This window comes from Ornithorhynchus anatinus, chromosome 1, assembly GCF_004115215.2.
Source record: "Ornithorhynchus anatinus isolate Pmale09 chromosome 1, mOrnAna1.pri.v4, whole genome shotgun sequence".
Taxonomy (NCBI): Eukaryota; Metazoa; Chordata; class Mammalia; order Monotremata; family Ornithorhynchidae; genus Ornithorhynchus; species Ornithorhynchus anatinus.
In genome coordinates this window covers 56,554,010-56,575,204 of record NC_041728.1, presented here as the reverse complement: position 1 = coordinate 56,575,204, position 21,195 = coordinate 56,554,010, and the positions used below count along the sequence as shown (strand labels likewise).

Below are 21,195 nucleotides of genomic sequence, written 5' to 3'. Positions count from 1 at the left end.
GAAGAGGAGAATGGTGTTCTCCCAACAACTTCTCCCTTCTAAGAAGCATCCCAAAACATTAATTATGCTTTTTCCACCAATAAAAGCCTATTATAGCTTTCTGGGGGAAAGCCTAACCCCTTCTCTTGTTTTAATTCATAAAAGTAATAATGATGTTGATGATGATGTGGTATTCGTAAGTGCTCGTTATGTGTGAGGCACTAGTCTAGGCCCTGGAATAGTTATAAGGAAATTAGGTTGATCTTCCCTTGCCCCACAAAAGGCCCGGGCTAAAAGCAAGGGAAAAACAGGTATTGAACCTCCATTTTACAGATGAAGAAACTGAGGCACAGAAGCGACTCACTCAAGATCACAAGTTTAAAAAAAAAAAAAGCAGGGGAGCCAGGACCAGAACCCACTTCCCCTGACTCCCAGGCCCATGCTCTCTTCACTAGGCCACCGTGCTTTCGGAAAGTTTTAGAGTTGAACTGCTACACCCAGCACTCAATCGATCAGGAATTCCCCGTTTTCCTCCCTCCCCGCCTCGTTCCTTCCCTTATCCATTTCTACATTTCCTATCCTCAAACCCCCGAAGCGAGAGTGTCCTGTATGCTTTTGAATGAGCACAAAACTCAAACCCAGGTGGACTCAGGCCAGCCCCGTAGAGATTCCTGATCCAGGTGGAGATGTGGCCGGCGTCATGATACAGTAGGAGTTGGAAGGTTTTATGTTTTGTTTTATTAAAAAAAAACTATATAAACATCCTTGCATTCTGCAGTGCCATCCCTTCCCACCTAGAAACACATTTCCAGCTACTCCCACTTTGCTGCCAAGCACTTCCAGTTCAGCCGCCCATTCCTGGCTCACCCTAGATTTTCAGCCCATTCAAGACCCCAAAAAGATTCCTGGGAATTGACCAAATAAAGGCTGTCAAATGACCTTACTCACGCACCCTATCCAAACAATTTAGGGACCCACTTTAGAATTGATTGCCATCTAGTCAGGAGACCAAGCGACCCACAAACACACATGCGCCAGAAAAGTAGCAAAAAATCATCTCTGCAAGCCAGGTCAGGCAGCTAACAGAAAAATCAAGCGTGGGACTAAGTGAAGACCCTATTTTGCTACTACATCCCCGTGACGTTGACCTAAGCACATCTATTGGAATACTCTGCCAATATCTTCCAGAATGTTTGCCCATTTATTGGGAAAGCGTTCATCCACGGGGGCAACTCACGAGAATAAAAACGGCACCTCTGGTCAGACAGTGGGCACATGCACACAGCCACTTCTGACCATGTCATACTAAATGTTCAGAGAGAAACAGAGTTGGAAGAACATTCCCTAATTTTGTAGTCCCGTTCTACTCAAAATGTGTAGTGAACCTACATATTCTGGTAGATCTGCGTGCAAAGCCAGAACCATAAACGCCCTGCAAATGCCAACTGCCAGAATTGTACAACCCAAGTCACCTCCCAAGCCAATGCTTTAGATTCAAGGGGAGTTCAGATAGGAGTAATATAGTGCACATAAAAACTACGATGAAAAATGTTCCCGTGTAATGATAGTGGCATTTGTTAAGTGTTTACTCTGCAAAGGGACTGGAAGGAATCATACAAAAGTAAAGACCAGGAGCTGCTATTCATTTTTTGGAAAACAGCAGGGTATACCAGAGGATGAGCAACTCTGTCTTCCAACCGGGACTGGAGCTAATTGTTGATTCACTTTAAAGCAAGTGCTGTATTTTAAAGTACAGCAGTATGGCCTGGTGGAAATAGGACAGGCCGGGGAATCAGAGGATCCGCGTCTATCCCCGGCCACGCCACTTGTCGACTGTGAGACCTCGAGCAAGTCACTAAATGGTCCCTCAATTACTACATCTATAAAATGGGACTTAAGACTGTGAGCCCTATGTGGGACAGGGACTGTGTCCAACTTGACCGTCCGGTACCCGCCCCAGCGCTTAGTACATGTAGCCGGTACATGGTAAGCACTCAACAAACGCCATGGAAAAAGAGTGCTATAATAAAGCCACTTAGTCGTAAACTGCCATTATCCCATACCAGGTGACCCACTTGCCTCTTGAGAATAAGGGCAGTCAGGACTCTGAAAAAAGCAACATAAGCATAACAAAATTGGAATTTGCACACCTCTGGAGGTGTGTCCGGAGTCGTAGAGTATTTCAAGAGGAGATATTTGCTTCGTAACTGAAAAGAGAGGTCATGGCCAGCTGCTAACAGGACAAATTCACTTATGGCTACCAAAATAATAATAATAGTGGGATTTAAGTGCTTAGTATGTGCCAAGCACTATTCTAAGCACTGGGGTAGATACAAGGCCCTCAAATTGGACCGTCCCTGTCCCTCGTGGGACTCGGAGTCTTAATCCCCATTTTACAGATGAGGTAACTGAGGCAAAGAGAAGTGAAGGAAGTGACTCGACCCAAGTCACAGCAGACCAGTGGCGGAGCTGGGATTAAAACTCAGGTCCTTCTAGCTCCCAAGCTCGTGCTCTACGTTGCTTCTCAGCCGGGGCACTAAAAAAAGTCAGCCAACACTAAATGACATATGTAAGATACGGACAATGCTTATCAAGTTTGATTGTGAAGATTCTCCCACAAATAAACTTCAGAATGTGTCCCTGTCCATACCTGTCATGATCGGGACAGGATCTTGACTCCACAAGTTTCCCAAGTTTTTTTTTTTAATTCTCAAGTCAGTTGACCGCCCCCCCCCACTGCTCCCAGCATCAGAAGGAAAGTACGCTCAGGTCTGGAAGCTAGTTTTCACTTCACATATTTTGAATAGAACACAAGAGCAAAATTAGGAAACTCTCTTCCAACAATGCAGGGCTACCTAGATAGAGCGCAACGCAATACCAGAAGAAACTGTGGCTCACGTACAGAACGGATACGGAATGGGAACCACAACACAAGGCTTCGCAGTACCCACGATATAGAAGTGGTTGTTCCGTTGGATGCGCTCGATTCCCAGAAAGGGAAAAATCTCAACAACTACAAATGGATTAATTATTTGCACAGCTCAGGAGCTAGAAAACCAGTTACAAGAAGTGTCAGATATACATATATGAGACACCGATGGAAGACGGTGATGTTTTAGTCCTCCTCGCTGGCTTTAAAGGCACTCCGTGGCCTTGCCCGCTCCTCACTCATTTCCTACTAGAACCCAGCACATTCACTTTGCCCCTCAAACACCAACCCACTTACTGTATACCTCATTCTCACCTATCTGACCGCCAACCCCTCGCCCACATCCTGCCTCTGGTCTGGACCTCCCTCCCTCTTTTATATCCGCGCTTAACGAATACCATGATGATGATTATCATATCCGACAGACCACCACTCTCCCCACTTTCAGAGCCTTATTAAAAATCACATCTCATTTCAGGAGGCCTTCCGGAACTAAAGCTCTCATTTCCCCTGCTCCCTCTCCCTTCTGCATCACCCTCGCATTCAGATTTGTAACCTTTATTCACCCTTCCCTCAGCCCCCTCTCGACTGTAAGCTTGTTGTGGGCAGGGAACATATCTAGCAACTCTGTTAGACCGTACTCTACCAAGAGCTTACCTCACTGCTCTGCCCACAGTAAGTGTTCAATAGATACAACTGATTGATTTACAAGACATCCACAGTGTGCTACGTATGGGGCACGTGGACGAGACTTTGAATTTTACGATACTCTCCCAGATTCTTTATGAGGATGTAGGTATTTTGAGCCCTCGAAGACTCTCCCAGATTCTTTATGAGGATGTAGGTATTTTGAGCCCTCGAAGACTACGTTGTACACTTCTAGGGTTCCCCCTTCTCAGAAACACCACACCACTCACTTCAGACTGGAATTCTGATGAAAAGATCCAGTTCAAAAACAGGAAAAAAAAATGCCCCTAGTAAAATCACTTCAAATGAGAAAGAGGTTTAACGGGTTATCATTCTGGAATCACTTCTGTGGCTCTGAAAATTGCGTTCTCTCCCATCTCTATCCTCCCTGTTGACACAGTCACCCCAGATCCAAAGAAGCTGTTACAGGCTCAGGGTGGATTCAGTCCTGTCCTGTTGGGGACCACTTAGGGATCTTTCTGGTATTTAGCTTGATCTGCCTACCCATAAATCTAAACTTACTCATGCTGGCCCTTCTCCTAATTCTACTTCCTTCAATTTCTTGATTCTCCCTCCAGCTCACGCTCTTTGCTCTCTCTCTCTCATTAGAAAACCAGTAAGAAGAAGTGGCCACGTGGAAAGAGCTCAGGCCTGGAAACTGGGGGGACCCAGATTCTAATCTGGGCTCCAGCGATCGTCTGCTGTGTGACCTCGGGCAAGCCACCTAACTTCTCTGTGCTTCAGTTACCTCATCTGGAAAATGGGGATTGAATCCTCGTCCGACTTTGACTTTGAGCCCCGTGAGGGACAGGGACAGGGTCCAACCTGATTATCTACCCCAGCACTTAAGTACAGTGCCTAGCGTAGAGTAAGCACTTAAGTACCATTAAAAGAAGAAAAACTTATGAAAGAACAGACTATAAATGTGTGACTGAAAGCAGACATCTTAGACTAAACATGATCGGCCTGACAAAAATTTTCTGGATAATCAAGACATCGGGTGATGTTAAAAAAAAAAGTCTGAAAAATTAGTAAATTTAGTCTATCTCCTATCTTTATGCCCAGGGACGGATGGATAATTAAGCAACAGTACTGAGCGGACTCCTGCACGCAGAACAATGCACTAAACATTTGGGAGTGTACAACAGAGTTAGGAGACAATCCCGGCCCTCAAGGAGCTCAGTGGGGCAAGTTACAGCTAAGGCGCATTTGAAAATCTTTATTTTCCCACTATCAATCTGAAGTTGCTTAAAACTGCAGTGGAAGAGAATGCTGGGTTTCATTAAAACATACTTAGAAGGCTATGGTACCGGAAATATTTTGCTTTGAGCGCAAAAAAGACAGTAACCCAGGCAATGAACATTGGCTAGCATTCATAATATTTTTGTGGTCATGAACAAAAATGGACCTTTTTTTTGCTGAAGAGTGCTTTTCCTACCATCATTTATGTGAAGTTTACAGTTGCAAAACTTGAATTATCCAGAGAATCATTTCACCACAACTATTACCACTCCCCCTACACCAAAAGGTATTCCAAAATGGTCCCGGGGAGTGGGGGGGAACTTCCAAGAAAACTCTAAGTTTTCTGCCCGGTCCGTACTACCGTAGTCCCTTGGCATTTACAGATTGTGTGTAAGCTGCTTTGCCTACTTGTTGAACCCAGACCCATGGCCATGGGGCGGTGCCAAGCACTGACCCTGGCTCTACCTGCAGCCCTTCTGCGGTGACTTGGCGGGGGTCAGCACTCACAAGGCTCTCTTTGGACACCCACTGCCCCCAGCCCTTGCTCAAAGGCCAGGATGGCTGCTGAGTTACAAATTTGCTCCTGCCTAAGTGCAACAGGGGGCAAACGATATTCACCACTCCACCTCCTTGAAGAATATTTCTCTAGCCAGTCTTCTGCTAGTACCAAGGGACTAGAGTAAGTTGGGCTAACCGATTTTCGGTATTAATGAAATGCATGGTCCTTCAGCTCCAGTGAAATACCTCGCAGAGGAAAAGGTATGTCAGGGTCAACAGAATTCGCTTAGCATCTACTGTGAAAAGGCACTGAACTAGATGCTTGGATTTTGGTGGGCAAGACTGAACTGTGGCACCTCACACCTTCTCAAAACTCTTGCCCCACCCTTCTTCTCCTCAATAGCCATCTTCAACTGTTTGCTCTCCGATGGCTTCTTCCCCACCGCTTTTCCCATTCCTATGTCTCCCCATCCTTAAAAAGACGAGCAAACCAAAAAAGTTCACTTGTCCCTGGCTCCCTCCGGCTATCGCCCCATCTCCCTCCTACCATTCCTCTCCAAACTCCTTGAGCAAAGTTGTCGACACACGTCGTCTAGAATTCCTCTCCTCCAATTCCCTCCTTGCCCCTCTTCAATCTGGCTGCCGTCCCCTTCGCGCCCCAGAAAGACCCTCTCAAAGGTCACCAATGATCTCCTTCTCGCCAAAATCAACGGCTTCTACTCCATCCTAAACCTCCTCAACCCCTCGGCTGCCTTGGACACTGTCGACCGCCATCTTCTCCTGGAAACATTTTCCAACCTCGGCTCCACCGACGCTGTCCTCTCCTGGTTCTCTTCACCTCCCTGGCCGTACGTTCTTTGTCTCTTTCACGGGCTCCTCTCCTCCTCAACTGTCCGGGGGCGGGGGGTGTCCCTCAAGGTTCAGTTCTGGGCCCCCTTCTATTCTCCACCTCCACCCACTCCCTTGAAAAACTCATTTGCTCCCATGGCTTCAACTATCATCTCTATGCAGGTGACACCCAAGTCTATATCTCCAGCCCCAATCTCTCTCTCTCTCTTTCTCTACACTCTCACATTTCCTCCAGCCTTCAAGACATTTCTCCTCGGATGGCCTCATCTCCTCAAGCTTAACATGTCCAAAACAGAACCCCTTATCTTCCCTCCAAAACTCTGTCCTCCCCGACCTTCCCATCACTATAGACGGCACCACCACCCTTCCTGCCTCTCGAGCACTTAGCCTTGGAATTATCCTTGACTCCTCTCTCAATTCAACTATATTTATTGAGTGCTTACTGTGTGCAGAGCACTGCACCAAACGCTTGGGAGAGTACAAGAGAGGGACACATTCCCTGCCCAGGAGTTTACAGTCTCATTCAACCCACCTCTTCAGGCCATCACCAAATCCCGTCAGCTCCTCCCTCACCTCGCTAAAACCCGCCCTTTCCTTTCCATCCAAACCCCTCCCACGTCAGTCTAATCACTTATCCCCATCCCACCTCGATTACTCTATCAGCCACCTTCCTGACCTCCCAGTCTCCTGTCTCTCCCACTCCGGTCCATACTTCCCTCTGCAGCCCAGATCATTTCTTCTCCAAAAATGTTCACGACAGGTTTCCGCGCTCCTCAGGAACCTCCAACGGTTGCCCATCCACCTCCACGTCAAACAGAAACTCCTCACCGTGAGCTTGAAAGAACTCAATCACCTCGGCCCCCTCCTATTTATTCGATCGTATTTACTGAGCACTTACCGTGTGCACGGCGCTGTACTCTGCGCTTGGAAAGTACACTCCAGCAAATAGAGAGGGACAAGCCTTGCCTCGCTACTCTCCTACTACAACCCGGCCCACGTACTTTGCTGCTCTGGTGCTAACCTTCTCGCTATACCACCGTCTCGTCGCCGACGCCTCGCCCATGTCCTCCCTCTGGCCTGAAACATCCTCCCTCCTCAAATCCGACAATTCTTCTTCCGCCCTTTCAGAGCCTTACTGAAGACACATCTCCGCCAAGAGGCCTTCCCTGACTAAGCCCCCCCTTTCCTCTTCTCCCACTCCCTTCTGCGTCGCCCTGACTCGTTCCCTTTATTCACCACCCCCTCCCAGACCCACATCACTTACGTACCTATCTGTCATTTCTTTACTTTTACTGATGTCTGCCTCCCCGCCCCCTCCCCCTAGACTGGAAGCTCACCGTGGGCAGGCGGTGTGTCTGTTTATGGTTAATCTGTACTCTCCCTAGCGCTTAGTACCTACTCTGCACAGAGTAAGCACTCAACGAATACGACTGAATGAACGTTAATTCTGCCAATGAAATGGGAATGTAGTATAAACTTGAAGAATTCTCCAATCAAAAAAAGAAAAATCAAAGGAACAGAGCAAAAGAGTGATGACGGTACCAAAGCGCAACTGGCCAAACGCATTAAGTTGGAGGAACCACGCCTGGTTCCATAGTTCTCGGGACTACGTCACTTACATTTCTGTGAAACGGAAAATTATGACGCCCACCTGGTTCTAAAGCGGACCTGATAACTGCCTACACTCTCAGAGAAAACACAATAAGTAGTGGGCAGGAGGCCCTGCTTTCTAGGGCCCGCATGGGTCCGAACTATCCCAAAGGTTGAACCAAGCCTAGATTAAGCGTTTTTGAACGTGCCGGGACTTTTGCGTATGATCACAACTCCCCCTCGGCCTCAACATCTCCATTCTCCAAAAGACGGATGAGGAAGGTGAAGAACCTCGAGAGACGGGCGACGGCCATACCCACGTTTCCACTAAAACGTGGGAAAACGGGAACGGTGGTCCGACGACATCAGCCTCTTCGAATCCAGCGCGGACCACGGCGTTGGCAGAAACCACAGGTGCGGGCGGTGTCCAGCAGTGACTGCGACCCCCTGAGTTTTCCGTCATGTGAGATTTTGCAAGAATGCAACCCCACCCGATAGGCAAACATAGCGGCTACTGTAAGCATTTTTTAAAATGCATTTCAGTTGAGGCATATGCGTGTAGCGTACCGGCGAAACACGAATATTGGGCGGAAGAGGCTACGACTAATATTGACATAAGTCACATGTCACCGTCTCTAATATTTAGGGTCATTTTCAATAGCTAGTAGCCTGGAAACGCCACGAGATTTTTATTTAGAGGTGATGCTCATTATTATTACTACTGTATCGGTTAAGCACTTACTATGTTCTAAGTGCTGGGGCAGATACAACCGGGCATAACGATCATTCTACAAACATTCATTCAAGAGTGTTTACTGAGCGCTCACTATGTGCAGAGCACTGTACTAAGCGCTTGGGATGTACCATTGAGAAGCAGCGTGGCTCAGTGGAAAGAGCCCGGGCTTGGGAGTCAGAGGTCGTGGGTTCGAAGCCCGGCTCTGCCGCTTGTCAGCTGTGTGACTGTGGGCGAGTCACTTCACTTCTCTGGGCCTCGGTCACCTCATCGGTAAAACGGGGAATCACCTGTGAGCCCCACGTGGGACAACCTGGTGACCCTGTATCTCCCCCAGCGCTTCGAACAGTGCTCCGCGCATAGTAAGCGCTTAACAAATACCAACGTTATCATCAGTCGGCAAGAGAGAGAGACAATCCCTGCCAATGACGGGCTCACGGTCTAAATCTAACACTAGCCTTGCAGGCCTCTGGCGACTTCAAAATTTTGAAGCTTCTTTAGTCACTTTCCAATTGAAAGCTAAAAGAGAAAGAAATCTCGTTTCGGACTTCAAACTACTTTCTGTTGAATGGTCACAGGTAGAGTGGCGGGGGGGGGGAGAGAGAGAGAGAAGGGAGGTGGGCGGATTGAAGTAGGAGGGAGAGGGGAGACGAGGCCAACGGGGGAACCGACTGAAGCAGCGTGGTTTAGTGGCAAGAGCCCGGGCTTGGGAATCACAGGTCGTGAGGTCTGATCCCGGCTCCGCCACTCGTCAGCTGTGGGGCTCTGAGCGAGTCACCTCCCTTCTCTGGGCCTCAGCTCCCTCATCTGGAAAATGGGGACGAAGACTGGGAGCCCCACGTGGGACCACCTCATCACCCTCTATCGACCCCAGGGTTCGGAACGGCGCCCGGCACATAGTAAGCGCTTAACAAATACCCTCGTCACCACAGATCGCCTGCGCTGACGAGCCCAAATCTGTATCAGAATCACGAGCGCCGCAGCCTTGTAAAAATCGAGTTTGGCGAAAACAAACGCAGCACGCGATCCCGACCGAGCCATCGGCCTATTTAGAGAGAAGGGGGGGCGGGGGGCGGGCCGGTAAGAGAGTCTTGCTGAACTAAGAAAGGGAAGTTCCTCCCGGGCCTGCATCCCCACGCTTCTGGACTACGACGCGCTGCCCCCAACTCCGTCGTGATCTCGCAACGGGGCTACCAGAGGAGGAAGAACTGCAGTCTCACTCTTCTGGGCCTCAACCCTCCTGTAATTTCGGGAGTAGAAACCGACGGAGGACAGGGACCGAACTGACTTTGGGGGGGGGGGGGGGGGCGCGGGGAGGAAACCGATCGGGCTTTCGGATCCTCAGAGCTTTTTACGGTCCCCCCCGAAAAGGCTGTGGGCGGCCGAAGGAAGACCCTACCCGCCGAGCCGCCGGCCTCGGGCTGCCGGAGGGAAAGCGGGGGGCGGCCGGGGAGGGATGTAACTAACCGGATTTATCTAACTGGGATTTCTCTGGGGAACGGGGGAGAAGATAAGGGTCTGCTGCGCGACCTTGGGCAAGCCACTCTGCTTCTCTGTGCCTCGGTCGGCTCACCTGTAAAACGGGGAATCGGAGAGCGAGCCCCGCGTGGGACACCCTGATTACCTTCTACCCACCCTGGCGCTCACAACAGTGCTGGGCACCTAGCAGGCGCTTAGCGCACACCATCCTTCTCATTAGCGATCGTCGCTATAACGAGGGGCGGCACTCGGAGCCTATTTCCCCGGGCCCGAGATGGAAATGCCTGCCTGTCGCTTTGCCCCGTGGAACTGCAATTTTACTTTTTATGTTATTTTTAGGGGGAGCCCCCTAAAATTAATCCCGGGGCCGAACAAACCTGCCTGGGCCTCCTCCCCTCCCCGTGAGCTGGCGGTGGGCGGGGATGGCCTCTCTTTTGGTGCTGTATTGGCCTCCCCCCGGGCCTGGCGATGAACGGCACTCATTCCTTCGGTCCTGTTTGCCCGGCGCTCGAACTGCGGGCAGGGCACTGGACTGAGCGCCGTTCATCGCCAGGCCCGACGGAGGCCGCCCGCCTGGCTCCTCGGGCCCTCCGCCTCCACGCCGCCCTCCGTCCCTCCAAGGAGGAAAGAAGGGAGGAGAGGAAAAAAAAAAAATACCCACCCGAAATGGTCTTTCCTCCTGCGCGGGGCGGGAGGGAGAAGGGTGCGTGGCCTGGTTTTGGAGTGTGAGCCCGGTGTGGGGCAGGGATGGTGTCTCTCGGTTGCCCGGTTGTCCATTCCCAGCGCTTAGTGCAGTGCTCCGCGCCTAGCAGGCGCTCAGTAAATACGACTGAACGGACGGTCGGTCCCTGTCGTCTCCCAAGGGCCCGGCCGGGGTGGGGGAAGGGGCCTCCGCGGGGAGCCCGTTGTGGTCAGGGAGCGTCTCTCTGGGGCCCAACCGTCCATTCGTGGCGTTTAGCGACGCGCTCCGCACATCGTAGGCGCTCAGTAAGTAGGAAGGGATAGACGGTTCGCCCCAGAAGATCCCGGCCCGGGGGGAAGGGACCTAGGCTGGGAGCCCGTTGTGGTCAGGGAGCGTCTCTCTGGGGCCCAACCGTCCATTCGTGGCGTTTAGCGACGCGCTCCGCACATCGTAGGCGCTCAGTAAGTAGGAAGGGATAGACGGTTCGCCCCAGAAGATTCCGGCCAGGGGGGAAGGGACCTAGGCTGGGAGCCCGTTGTGGTCAGGGAGCGTCTCTCTGGGGCCCAACCGTCCATTCGAGGCGTTTAGCACAGTGCTCCGCACATCGTAGGCGCTCAATAAGTAATAATAATGTTGGTATTTGTTAAGCGCTTACTATGTGCAGGGCACTGTTCTTAGCGCTGGGGGAGACGTGGGGAATCAGGCTGTCCCACGTGGGGCTCACAGTCTTCATCCCCATTTTCCAGATCACTGAGGCACAGAAAAGTGAAGTGACTTGCCCCCAGTCCCGCAGCTGACAAGTGGCAGCGCTGAGATTCGAACTCAGGACCTCTGAGCCGGTTCGCCCCAGAAGATCCCGGCCTGGGTGGGGGAAGGGACCTCCGCTGGGAGCCCGTTGTGGTCAGGGACCGTCTCTCTGGGGCCCAACCGTCCGATCGAGGCGTTTAGCGCAGTGCTCCGCACATCGTAGGCGCTCAATAAGCAGGAAGGGCTAGACGGTTCGCCCCGGAAGATCCCGGCCAGGGGGGAAGGGACCTAGGCTGGGAGCCCGTTGTGGTCAGGGACCGTCTCTCTGGGGTCCAACCGTCCATTCGAGGCGTTTAGCGCAGTGCTCCGCACATTATAGGCGCTCGGTAAGTAGGAAGGGATAGACGGTTCGCCCCGGAAGATCCCGGCCCGGGGGGGGGGAGGGGCCTCCGCTGGGAGCCCGCTGTGGGCAAGGAGGGTCTCTATCTGAGGCCCAACCGTCCATTGGCAGCCTTTAGCGCAGCGCTCCGCACATCGTGGGCGCTCAATCAATAGGAAGGACTGGCCGGTGGGTCCCTGTGATCCCCGAAAGCCCCGGCCGGGGGGAAGGGAAGGGAAGGGAAGGGGCCTCCACTACGAGCCCGTTGTGGGCCAGGATCTGAGGCCCAACCGTCCATCGGCAGCGCTTGGCGCAGCGCTCCGCACATCGTGGGCGCTCCATCAGTAGGAAGGACTGGCCGGTGGGTCCCTGTGGTCTCCGAAAGCCCCGACCGGGGGGGAAGGGCCTCCACCGTGAGGCCGCTGTGGGCAAAGATGGTCTCTATCTGAGGCCCAACCGTCCATCGGCGGCGCTTAGCGCAGCGCCCCGCACATCGTGGGCGCTCAATCAGTAGGAAGGACCGGCCGGTGGGTCCCTGTGGTGGGCGAAGGATCAGGCTGGGAGGGAAGGGAAGGGAAGGGAAGGGAAGGGAAGGGAAGGGAAAGGGAAGGGAAGGGGCCTCCACCGCCAGCCCGCCGTGGGCAGGGCCCGTCCGTCTCTGAGGCCCAACCGTCGGCGGGCAGCGCTTAGCGCAGCGCTCCGCACACGGCGAGGAGCGAGCGGAGGTGGGGAGGGTGAGGAGGAGGAGGAGGAGGAGGGGGGGGGGGGAAGAGGTCCCGGGTGTGAGGGGAGACTTACAACGGCATCGTCCCGGGCGCCGGTCAGTTCCCCCCCGCCGCCTTCGCCTTCGCCTTCGCCTTCGCCCTCGCCGCCTCCGCCTCCGCGGCCCTGGGCATGATCCGCCGAGGGACCCCGCTCCCGCCGCCGCGCCGGCGGCTCGGACGGCGGCTGGGAGGCCGCCCTAAGCGCTGCTGCGAGGCCCGCCGCCGCCACCGCCGCCGCCGCCGCCGCCCCGCCGTCCCAACATGGCGCCCGCCCGCCGCCACAGCAACCTTCTAGAACGACGCCCGCCCCCGGAACAACAACGCGCAGGCGCGGCGCCCGCGCAAAGCCGCACGGGAAAAAGCACCTCTTCCCTCCCTCCCTCCCTCTCCCCCCCCCTCCCCCCTCCGCGCGCGGGGCCGCCTCCGGACGGCGGGAAAAAGAGAGACAAGGGGAAAAAAAAAAAAAAAAGAAAAGGGCGCCGAGGGGCGGGGCCGGAGCGGCGCGAGGGGGGAGCGCGAGGGGCAGGGGGCGGGGCCTGCTGCGCGGGAAACGAGGCCGGGGGCGGGGCCCGGGGAGGGAGGGGCGGAGCTAAGGAGAGGATCAGGAAGGGGGCGGGGCCTGGAGAGGGGAAGGGGAGGGGCCTCCGGAGGGGGAGGGGCCTAGGGATTGGGCAGGCAGGGAGAGGGGGCGGGGCCTAGAAAGGGGAAGGGGAGAGGGGGCGGGGCCGGAGAGAGGAGCAGGAAGGGGGCGGAGCCTAGAGGGGGAGGGGAGGGGCCTCCGGAGGGGGCGGAGTCTAGGGATTGGGGAGGAAGGGAGAGGGGCGGGGCCTGAGCGGGGGCGGGGGCTAGGGAGAGGAAGGGGGCGGGGGCCTAGAAAGGGGCAGGAGAGGGGGCGGGGTCTAGAGGGGGAAGAAAGGGGCGGGGCCTACGGATTGGAGAGGGGCGGGGCCAGGGGGAGGGGAGGAAGGAGGGGCGGGGCCTAGGGCGGGGGAGGGGCCTAGGGATTGGGGAGGGCGGGAGAGGGAAAGGAGGGAGGGGCGGAGTCTGAGAGAGAGGGGAGGGAAGGGGAGGGGCCTGAGAGGGGGAAGAAAGGGGGCGGGGCCTAGGCATTGCAGAGGGGGCGGGGCTGGGGAGAGGGGAAGGAGGGAGGGGCGGGGCCTCGTGAGAGGGAAGGGCCGGCGGGGCGGGGAGGGGGCGGGGCCTGAGGAAGGGGCGGGATCTGGTGCTGACGTGGCAGCGGAGGGGGCGGGGCCTGTTGGTGACGTGTCCGATTGGGGGCGGGGCCTGTGGAGGGGGCGGGGCCTCCTTGGGGGGGGAGGGGCGGGGACCCTGACGATGCGATGGCTGCGATACAGCTCTCCAGCATTCATTAATTCCTTCCTTCCTTCATTCATTCAGGCGTATTTATCAGTGATAATGATAATAGTGAGGATGATGATGGTGGTTTTTGTGAAGTCCTTACTATGTGCCAAGCACTCTTCTAAGCGCTGGGGGAGATTCATTCATTCATTCATTCACTCATTCAATACTATTTATTGAGCGCTTACTATGTGCAGAGCACTGTACTAAGCGCTTGGAACATACAGTTCGGCAACATAAAATGACACAGATGGACACGAGTGCTTTGGGGCTGGGAGGGGGCGAAGAGCAAGGGGAAAAATTCACTCATTCAATACTATTTATTGAGCGCTTACTATAATAATGTTGGTATTTGTTAAGCGCTTCCTATGTGCCGAGCACTGTTCTAAGCGCTGGGGTAGACACAGGGGGAATCAGGTTGTCCCACGTGGGGCTCACAGTCTTAATCCCCATTTTACAGATGAGGGAACTGAGGCACAGAGAAGTTAAGTGACTTGCCCAAAGTCACACAGCTGACAAGTGGCCGAGCCGGGATTTGAACCCATGATCTCTGACTCCAAAGCCCATGCTTTTTCCACTGAGCCACGCTGCTTAAGCGCTTGGAACATACAGTTCGGCAACATAAAATGTCAGAGATGGACACGAGGGCTTTGGGGCTGGGAGGGGGCGAAGAGCAAGGGGAAAAATTCACTCATTCAATACTATTTATTGAGCGCTTACTATGTGCAGAGCACTGTACTAAGCGCTTGGAACATACAGTTCGGCCAAATGAAATGACGGAGGTGGACACGAGTGCTTTGGGGCTGGGAGAGAGGAAGCGCAGAGGGAACAGGTCAGGGCAACGCAGAAGGGAGTGGGAGGTGAGGAAAAGTGGGGCTCAGGCTGGGAAGGGCCTCTTGGAGTCAAAATGTATTTGTGGTTGAAGTTTCCTTGCGGGCACAGCTGGTCCCAAGTCCAGATTGATTTACCGCTCAGGGAGGAGCAAGGAGGGGCGAGGAGAGCGGGAATGGGGTGGCCCGGGCATTCAGCACCGACCCTCCCTCTCTCGGAGGGAATGCCGGGCCCTCACCCTGCTGAGAAAGGGGTTCGGAGGGGGGGTCACCCATTCCTTCATTCAAAAGTATTCACTCATTCATTCATACGATAGCATTTATGGAGCGCTTACTAGGTGCAGAGCACCGTACTAAGCGCTTGGAATGGACAAATCGGCAACAGAGAGAGACGGTCCCGGCCCTTCGACGGGCTCACGGTCTAATCGGGGGAGACGGACAGCCGAGAACAGTGGCAGTAAGTAGAATCGAGGGGATGAACATCTCATTAAAACAATAGCAAATAAATACAGTCAAGGGGATGGACACCTCATCGACAAAATAAATAGGGTGATGAAGATATATACAGTTGAGAGGCAGCGTGGCGCAGTGGCAAGAGCCCGGGCTTGGGAGTCAGAGGTCATGAGTTCGACTCCCGGCTCTGCCACCTGTCGGCTGGGTGACCGTGGGCCAGTCACTTCACTTCTCTGGGCCTCAGTTCCCTCATCTGGAAAATGGGGATGAAGACTGGGAGCCCCACGTGGGACAACCTGATTCCCCTGTGTCTCCCCCAGCGCTTAGAACAGTGCTCGGCACAGAGTAAGCGCTTAACAAATACCAACATTATTATTATTATCATGAAAGAGCCCGGGCTTGGGAGTCGGAGGTCATGAGTTCGACTCCCGGCTCTGCCACTTGTCAGCTGGGTGACTGTGGGCGAGTCACTTCACTTCTCTGGGCCTCAGTTATACCTCATCTGGAAAATGGGGATTAAGACCGGGAGCCTCACGTGGGACGACCTGATGACCCTGGACCTACCCCAGCGCTTAGAACGGTGCTCTGCACAGAGTAAGCGCTTAACAAATACCAACATCGTTATTATTGAGCGGATGCTGAGGGGGTGGGACGGGAGAGGGGGAGGAGGAGAGGGAAAGGGGGCAGAAGAGGGTTTAGCTGCGGAGAGGTGAAGGGGTGGGGGCAGAGGGAGTAGAGGGAGAAGAGGAGCTCAGTCTGGGAAGGCCTCTCGGAGGAGGTGAGTTTGAAGTAGGGTTTGGAAGAGGGGAAGAGAATCAGTTTGGCGGAGGTGAGGAGGGAGGGCCTTCCGGGACCGCGGGAGGACGTGACCCGGGGGTCGACGGCGGGACGGGCGAGACCGAGGGACGGCGAGGAGGTGGGCGGCGGAGGAGCGGAGCGTGCGGGGTTTATTGAGCACTTACTATGTGCAGAGCACTTTACTAAGCACTTAGAATAGACAATTCGACAACACTTAGAGACCATCCCTGCCCAATGACGGGCTCCCAGTCTAATCGGGGGAGACGGACGGACGAAAACAAGACCACATAAACACGACAAACAGAATCAAGGGGATGGACACCTCATTAACGAAATAAATGAGGTAATAAACATATTTACAAATAATAATCACGTTGGTATCTGTTAAGCGCTGACTATGTGCCGAGCCCCGTTCTAAGCGCTGGGGGAGAGACAGGGTCATCAGGTGGTCCCCCGTGAGGCTCCCAGTCTTCGTCCCCATTTTTACAGATGAGGGAACTGAGGCACCGAGAAGTGAAGTGACTTGCCCACAGTCACACAGCTGACAGGTGGCAGAGTCGGAATCTGAACCCATGACCCAATAATAACGTTGGTATCTGTTAAGCGCTGACTATGTGCCGAGCCCCGTTCTAAGCGCTGGGGGAGAGACAGGGTCATCAGGTGGTCCCCCGTGAGGCTCCCAGTCTTCGTCCCCATTTTCCAGATGAGGGAACTGAGGCCCCGAGAAGTGACTGACTGGTCCATGGTCACACAGCCCATCGGTGGCAGATCCGGGATCAGAACCCACAACCTCTGAGTCCCAAACCCGTGCTCTTTCCACAGAAGCCCCGCCGCTCCCGTTGCTATCGGTTATCGGTCGCTGTCTTACGCCGTCGAGGCGTCTCCGATCCCAAGCGCCGCCGCCAAGCGGCTGGAGAAGCGGCGTGGCTTCGTGGCAAGAGCCCGGCCTTGGGAGTCGGAGGTCACGGGTTCGAATGCCGGCCCTGCCACCTGTCAAGCTGTGTGACTGTGGGCGAGTCGCTTCACTTCTCTGGGCCTCGGTGACCTCATCCGCCACTCGCTAGCCACTGGCCAAGCTAGGAAGGGAATGGGCTCAACTCTCCCTCCCGTAGTTGAGCCTCGGAGAGGACTGGAAGCTCTCCAGGGGAGTTCTTGAGAGGTGGGTGCGATTATCTAGCCGGGAAAAAAGAAAACAGAAACAGGCGCTGCCAAACAATAAACACAAAGGCGGCGTGGCCTAGTGGAAAGAGCATGGATTTGGGAGGCCGGGGGATGAGTTCTGATCGAATACCGACATTGTCGTTGATCTCGGCTCCGCCGCTTGACTGCCGTGTGGCCATCGATCGATTAATCATAATTTACGGAGCGCTGACTAGGTGCAAGAGCACTGTGGGCACGTTACTCAACTTCTCTGTGCCTCAGTTCCCTCATCTGTAAAATGGGGATGAAGACTGTGAGCCCCACGTGGGACCAGCTGATTCGCCTGCGTCTCCCCCAGCGCTTCGAACGGTGCTCTGCATATAGTAAGCGCTTAACAGATACCAACATTATTATTATTAACTTCTGTGTGCCTCGGTGATCTCATCTGTAAAAGGGGGATTCGATCCTGAGAGTCAGAGGCCCCGATTTCTAATCCCGCCATGGGGCCATCAATCGATCAAACAATCAGTCGGACTTATTGAGTGCTAACTGGGGGCAGAGCACGGTGGGCAAGTCACTTAGCTTGAGAAGCAGCGTGGCTCAGTGGCAAGAGCCCGGGCTTGGGAGTCGGAGGTCACGGGTTCGACTCCCGGCTCTGCCACTTGTCAGCTGTGTGACTGTGGGCGAGTCACTTCACTTCTCTGGGCCTCAGCGACCTCATCTGTAAAAGGGGGATTAACTGTGAGCCTCACGTGCGACCACCTGATGACCCTGTATCTACCCCGGCGCTTAGAACAGCGTTTTGGGCATAGTAAGCGCTTAACAAGTACCAACATTATTATTATTATTACCTTCTGGGTGCCTCGGTGATCTCATCTGTAAAACGGGGATTAGATCCCGAGAGTCAGAGGACCTGATTTCCAATCCCGGCTCCGCCACGTGACTGCCGTGTGGCCATCGATCGATCGATCGTATTTATTGAGCGCCGACTAGGTGCAGAGCACCGTGGGCAAGTCACTTACCTTATTAGACCGTAAACCCGTCAAAGGGCAGGGACCGTCTCTCTCTGTTACCGATTTGTCCGTTCCAAGCGCTTAGTACAGTGCTCTGCACATAGTAAGCGCTCAAAAAGTACTATTGAATGAATGAATGAACTTCTGTGTGCCTCAGTGATCTCATCTGTAAAACGGGGATTAGATCCCGCGAGTCAAAGGACCTGATTTCCAATCCCGGCTCCGCCACGTGACTGCCGTGTGGCCATCAGTCGATCGATCGTATTTATTGAGCGCTGACTGGGTGCAGAGCACCGTGGGCAAGTCACTTAACTTCTTCGCGCCTCGGCGATCTCATCTGTAAAATGGGGATTAAATCCCGAGAGTCAGAGGACCTGATTTCTAATCCCGGCTCCACCACTTGACTGCCGGGTGGTCATCAATGGAGCAAACAATCAATCGTACTTACTGAGTGCTAACTAGGGGCAGAGCACGGTGGGCAAGTCACTTAACTTCTCTGTGCCTCAGTGATCTCATCTGTAAAACGGGAATTAGATCCCGAGAGTCAGAGGACCTGATTTCCAATCCCGGCTCCGCCGCGTGACTGCCGTGTGGCCTTCAGTCGATCGATCGTATTTATTGAGCGCTGACTGGGTGCAGAGCACCGTGGGCAAGTCACTTAACTTCTTCGTGCCTCGGTGATCTCATCTGTAAAATGGGATTCAATCCCGAGAGTCAGAGGCCCTGATTGCGAATCCCGGCTCCGCCACTTGGCTGCCGTGTGGCCATCAATGGAGCAAACAATCAGTCGTACTTATTGAGTGCTAACTAGGGGCAGAGCACGGTGGGCAAGTCACTTCTTTGTCCCTCAGTGATCTCATCTGTAAAATGGGAATTTACTGTGCCCAACCTGATTACCTTGTCCTGACCCCAGCATTTGGAACGGTGCTTGACCTATAGTAAGCGCTTAAGGAATACCATTAAAAAAAAACCCCTCAACAACGCATCGGGGGATGACCGTTTTATTTCCCCAACGTGGCTGGGACCGTGGAGTCCCGCACTGCCCCGTCCAGTCCCGTGTGCCCTCAAAGGTGAACGTCACTGTCAGCGGTGTCTATTTCAAATGCCGCCAATCAATCGGTGGTGTTTACTGAGCGCTTATTTATTGAGCTCTCCCCTAAGTGCTTAGGAGAGTACGATATAGCAGCATCCTAGGGTGGGTAGACACTTGGCTCAGGGGAAAGAGCACGGTCTTAGGAATCCCGGCTCCCCCACCTGTCAGCTGTGTGACCGTGGGCAAGTCGCTTAGCTTCTCTGTGCCTCAGTTCCCTCATCTGGAAAATGGGGTTGAAGACTGTGAGCCCCACGTGGGACAACCTGATCACCTCATATCTACCCCCGCGCTTGGAACCGGGCTTGGCACGTAGGAAGCGCTTAACGAAGAGCATCATCATCATTATTATTATCCTCGTGGTCTAGTGGAGAGAGCACGGGCCTGGGAGTCAGAAGGACCGGGGTTCTAATCCCAGCTCTGCCGCTTTGTCTGCTGGGTGACCGTGGGCAAGTCCCTTCACTTCTCTGTGCCTCAGTTTCCTCGTCTGTAAAATGGGGATTGAGACTGTGAGTCCCACATGGGACAGGGACTGTGTAAAACCCAATTTGCTTCTATTCACCCCAGTGCTTAGTACAGTGCCTGGCACATAGAGCTTAACAGATGCCACAGTTATTATTATTATTATTATTATTGTTATAAATGCATATAGACATACGTATTTATGTGTATATATAAGCAGCGTGGTTCAGTGGAAAGAGCCCAGGCTTGGGAGTCAGAGGTCATGGGTTCTAATCCCGGCTCTGCCACTGATCGGCTGTGTGACCATGGACAAGTCACTTAACTTCCCTGGGCCTCAGTTACCTCATCTGGAAAATGGGGATGAAGACCGTGAGCCTCACGTGGGACAACCTGATGACCCTGTCTCTCCCCCAGCGCTTAGAACAGTGCTCGGCACATAGTAAGCGCTTAACAAATACCAACCTCATCATTATTATCATTATTATTATTCTCTGTGCCTCAGTTACCTCATCTGTAAAATGGGGATGAAGACTGTGAGCCCCTCGTGGGACAACTCGCTCACCTTGTCTCCCCCCCCCCCCCGCCCCCAGTGCTTAGAACAGTGCTGTGCACAAAGTAAGAGCTTAACAAATACCATCATTATCATTAATACTAATATATATTTCCCATATAATCATATTTCATATTCGTTTCATATTTCATATGTATTAGCTAGGGTATGGCAGAGCTGCTGAAGTAGGGTCGTGCCCACATGGATAGAGGAAGAGGCAAATTGGGGAAATGTGGAGGAAAAGAGTCAGAATTTAGTAACGGATTGAATGTGAGAATCGAGAGTGAAGCAGTAAAGGTATTATTATCGAGGTTACGGGTTTCAGAGTCAGAAAGGATAGTAGTGTCGTCTACTGTAAGGGGAAAGTGAAAGTCTTCCTACACGTTGAATTTTCCATAAACTTGGGAATGCATTCACTTTCTCCATCTCCTCTGCTACTTTCAGTTCACTGAAAGACCCTGCAAATTTGGAGGAAAGCGTAACACTCAAGAGAAGCAACTAGATAGATTCTTATCAGGAGTAATTCTGGAAATGTGTGCAAGGTAAAATTGTGACGTTGCAGACATTCAGTAAATCTCCACTGAATGTTTTCAAATTTTTTGATCGCTGTATCTGATTACAAAGACTCACGCTTTCCAGAAGATGACTTGTCAGCAACCATAGTTGTCTATTTTTCAGATGCACAGATTGGGAATCTGTGCCCGTGCTCCCTTTAGAATCCAGTGCCTAACTCTGTTGAGATTATTATAATTATTATTATTTTTAATGTAACATCTCTCAGTGAAGCACAAACAATTGGTTTTCACTTTTATCCCAGTGATGTTTCTGGAAACCGTACGGAACCCATTCAGTTGCAATTTGATAAACCATCAGGTCTCATTTTTAATCCTTGCTCTGCCACTTGTCAGCTGGGTGACTGTGGGCAAGTCCCTTCACTTCTCT

General features: G+C 53.2%; 1 protein-coding gene across 1 annotated transcript in view; it reads right to left on the bottom strand.

Annotated features, from left to right (window-relative positions):
• The window catches only part of PAPOLA (poly(A) polymerase alpha), a 60,951-nt gene extending 48,221 nt beyond the window's left edge, over positions 1–12,730 (bottom strand). Inside the window, exon 1 of the mRNA XM_029070546.2 lies at positions 12,593–12,730. Within this exon, the coding sequence (XP_028926379.1) occupies positions 12,593–12,600 (8 nt within the window). The 5' untranslated portion in view covers positions 12,601–12,730. The remainder of the gene's footprint in view (positions 1–12,592) is intronic.
• Between the last annotated feature and the right edge of the window lie 8,465 nt (positions 12,731–21,195).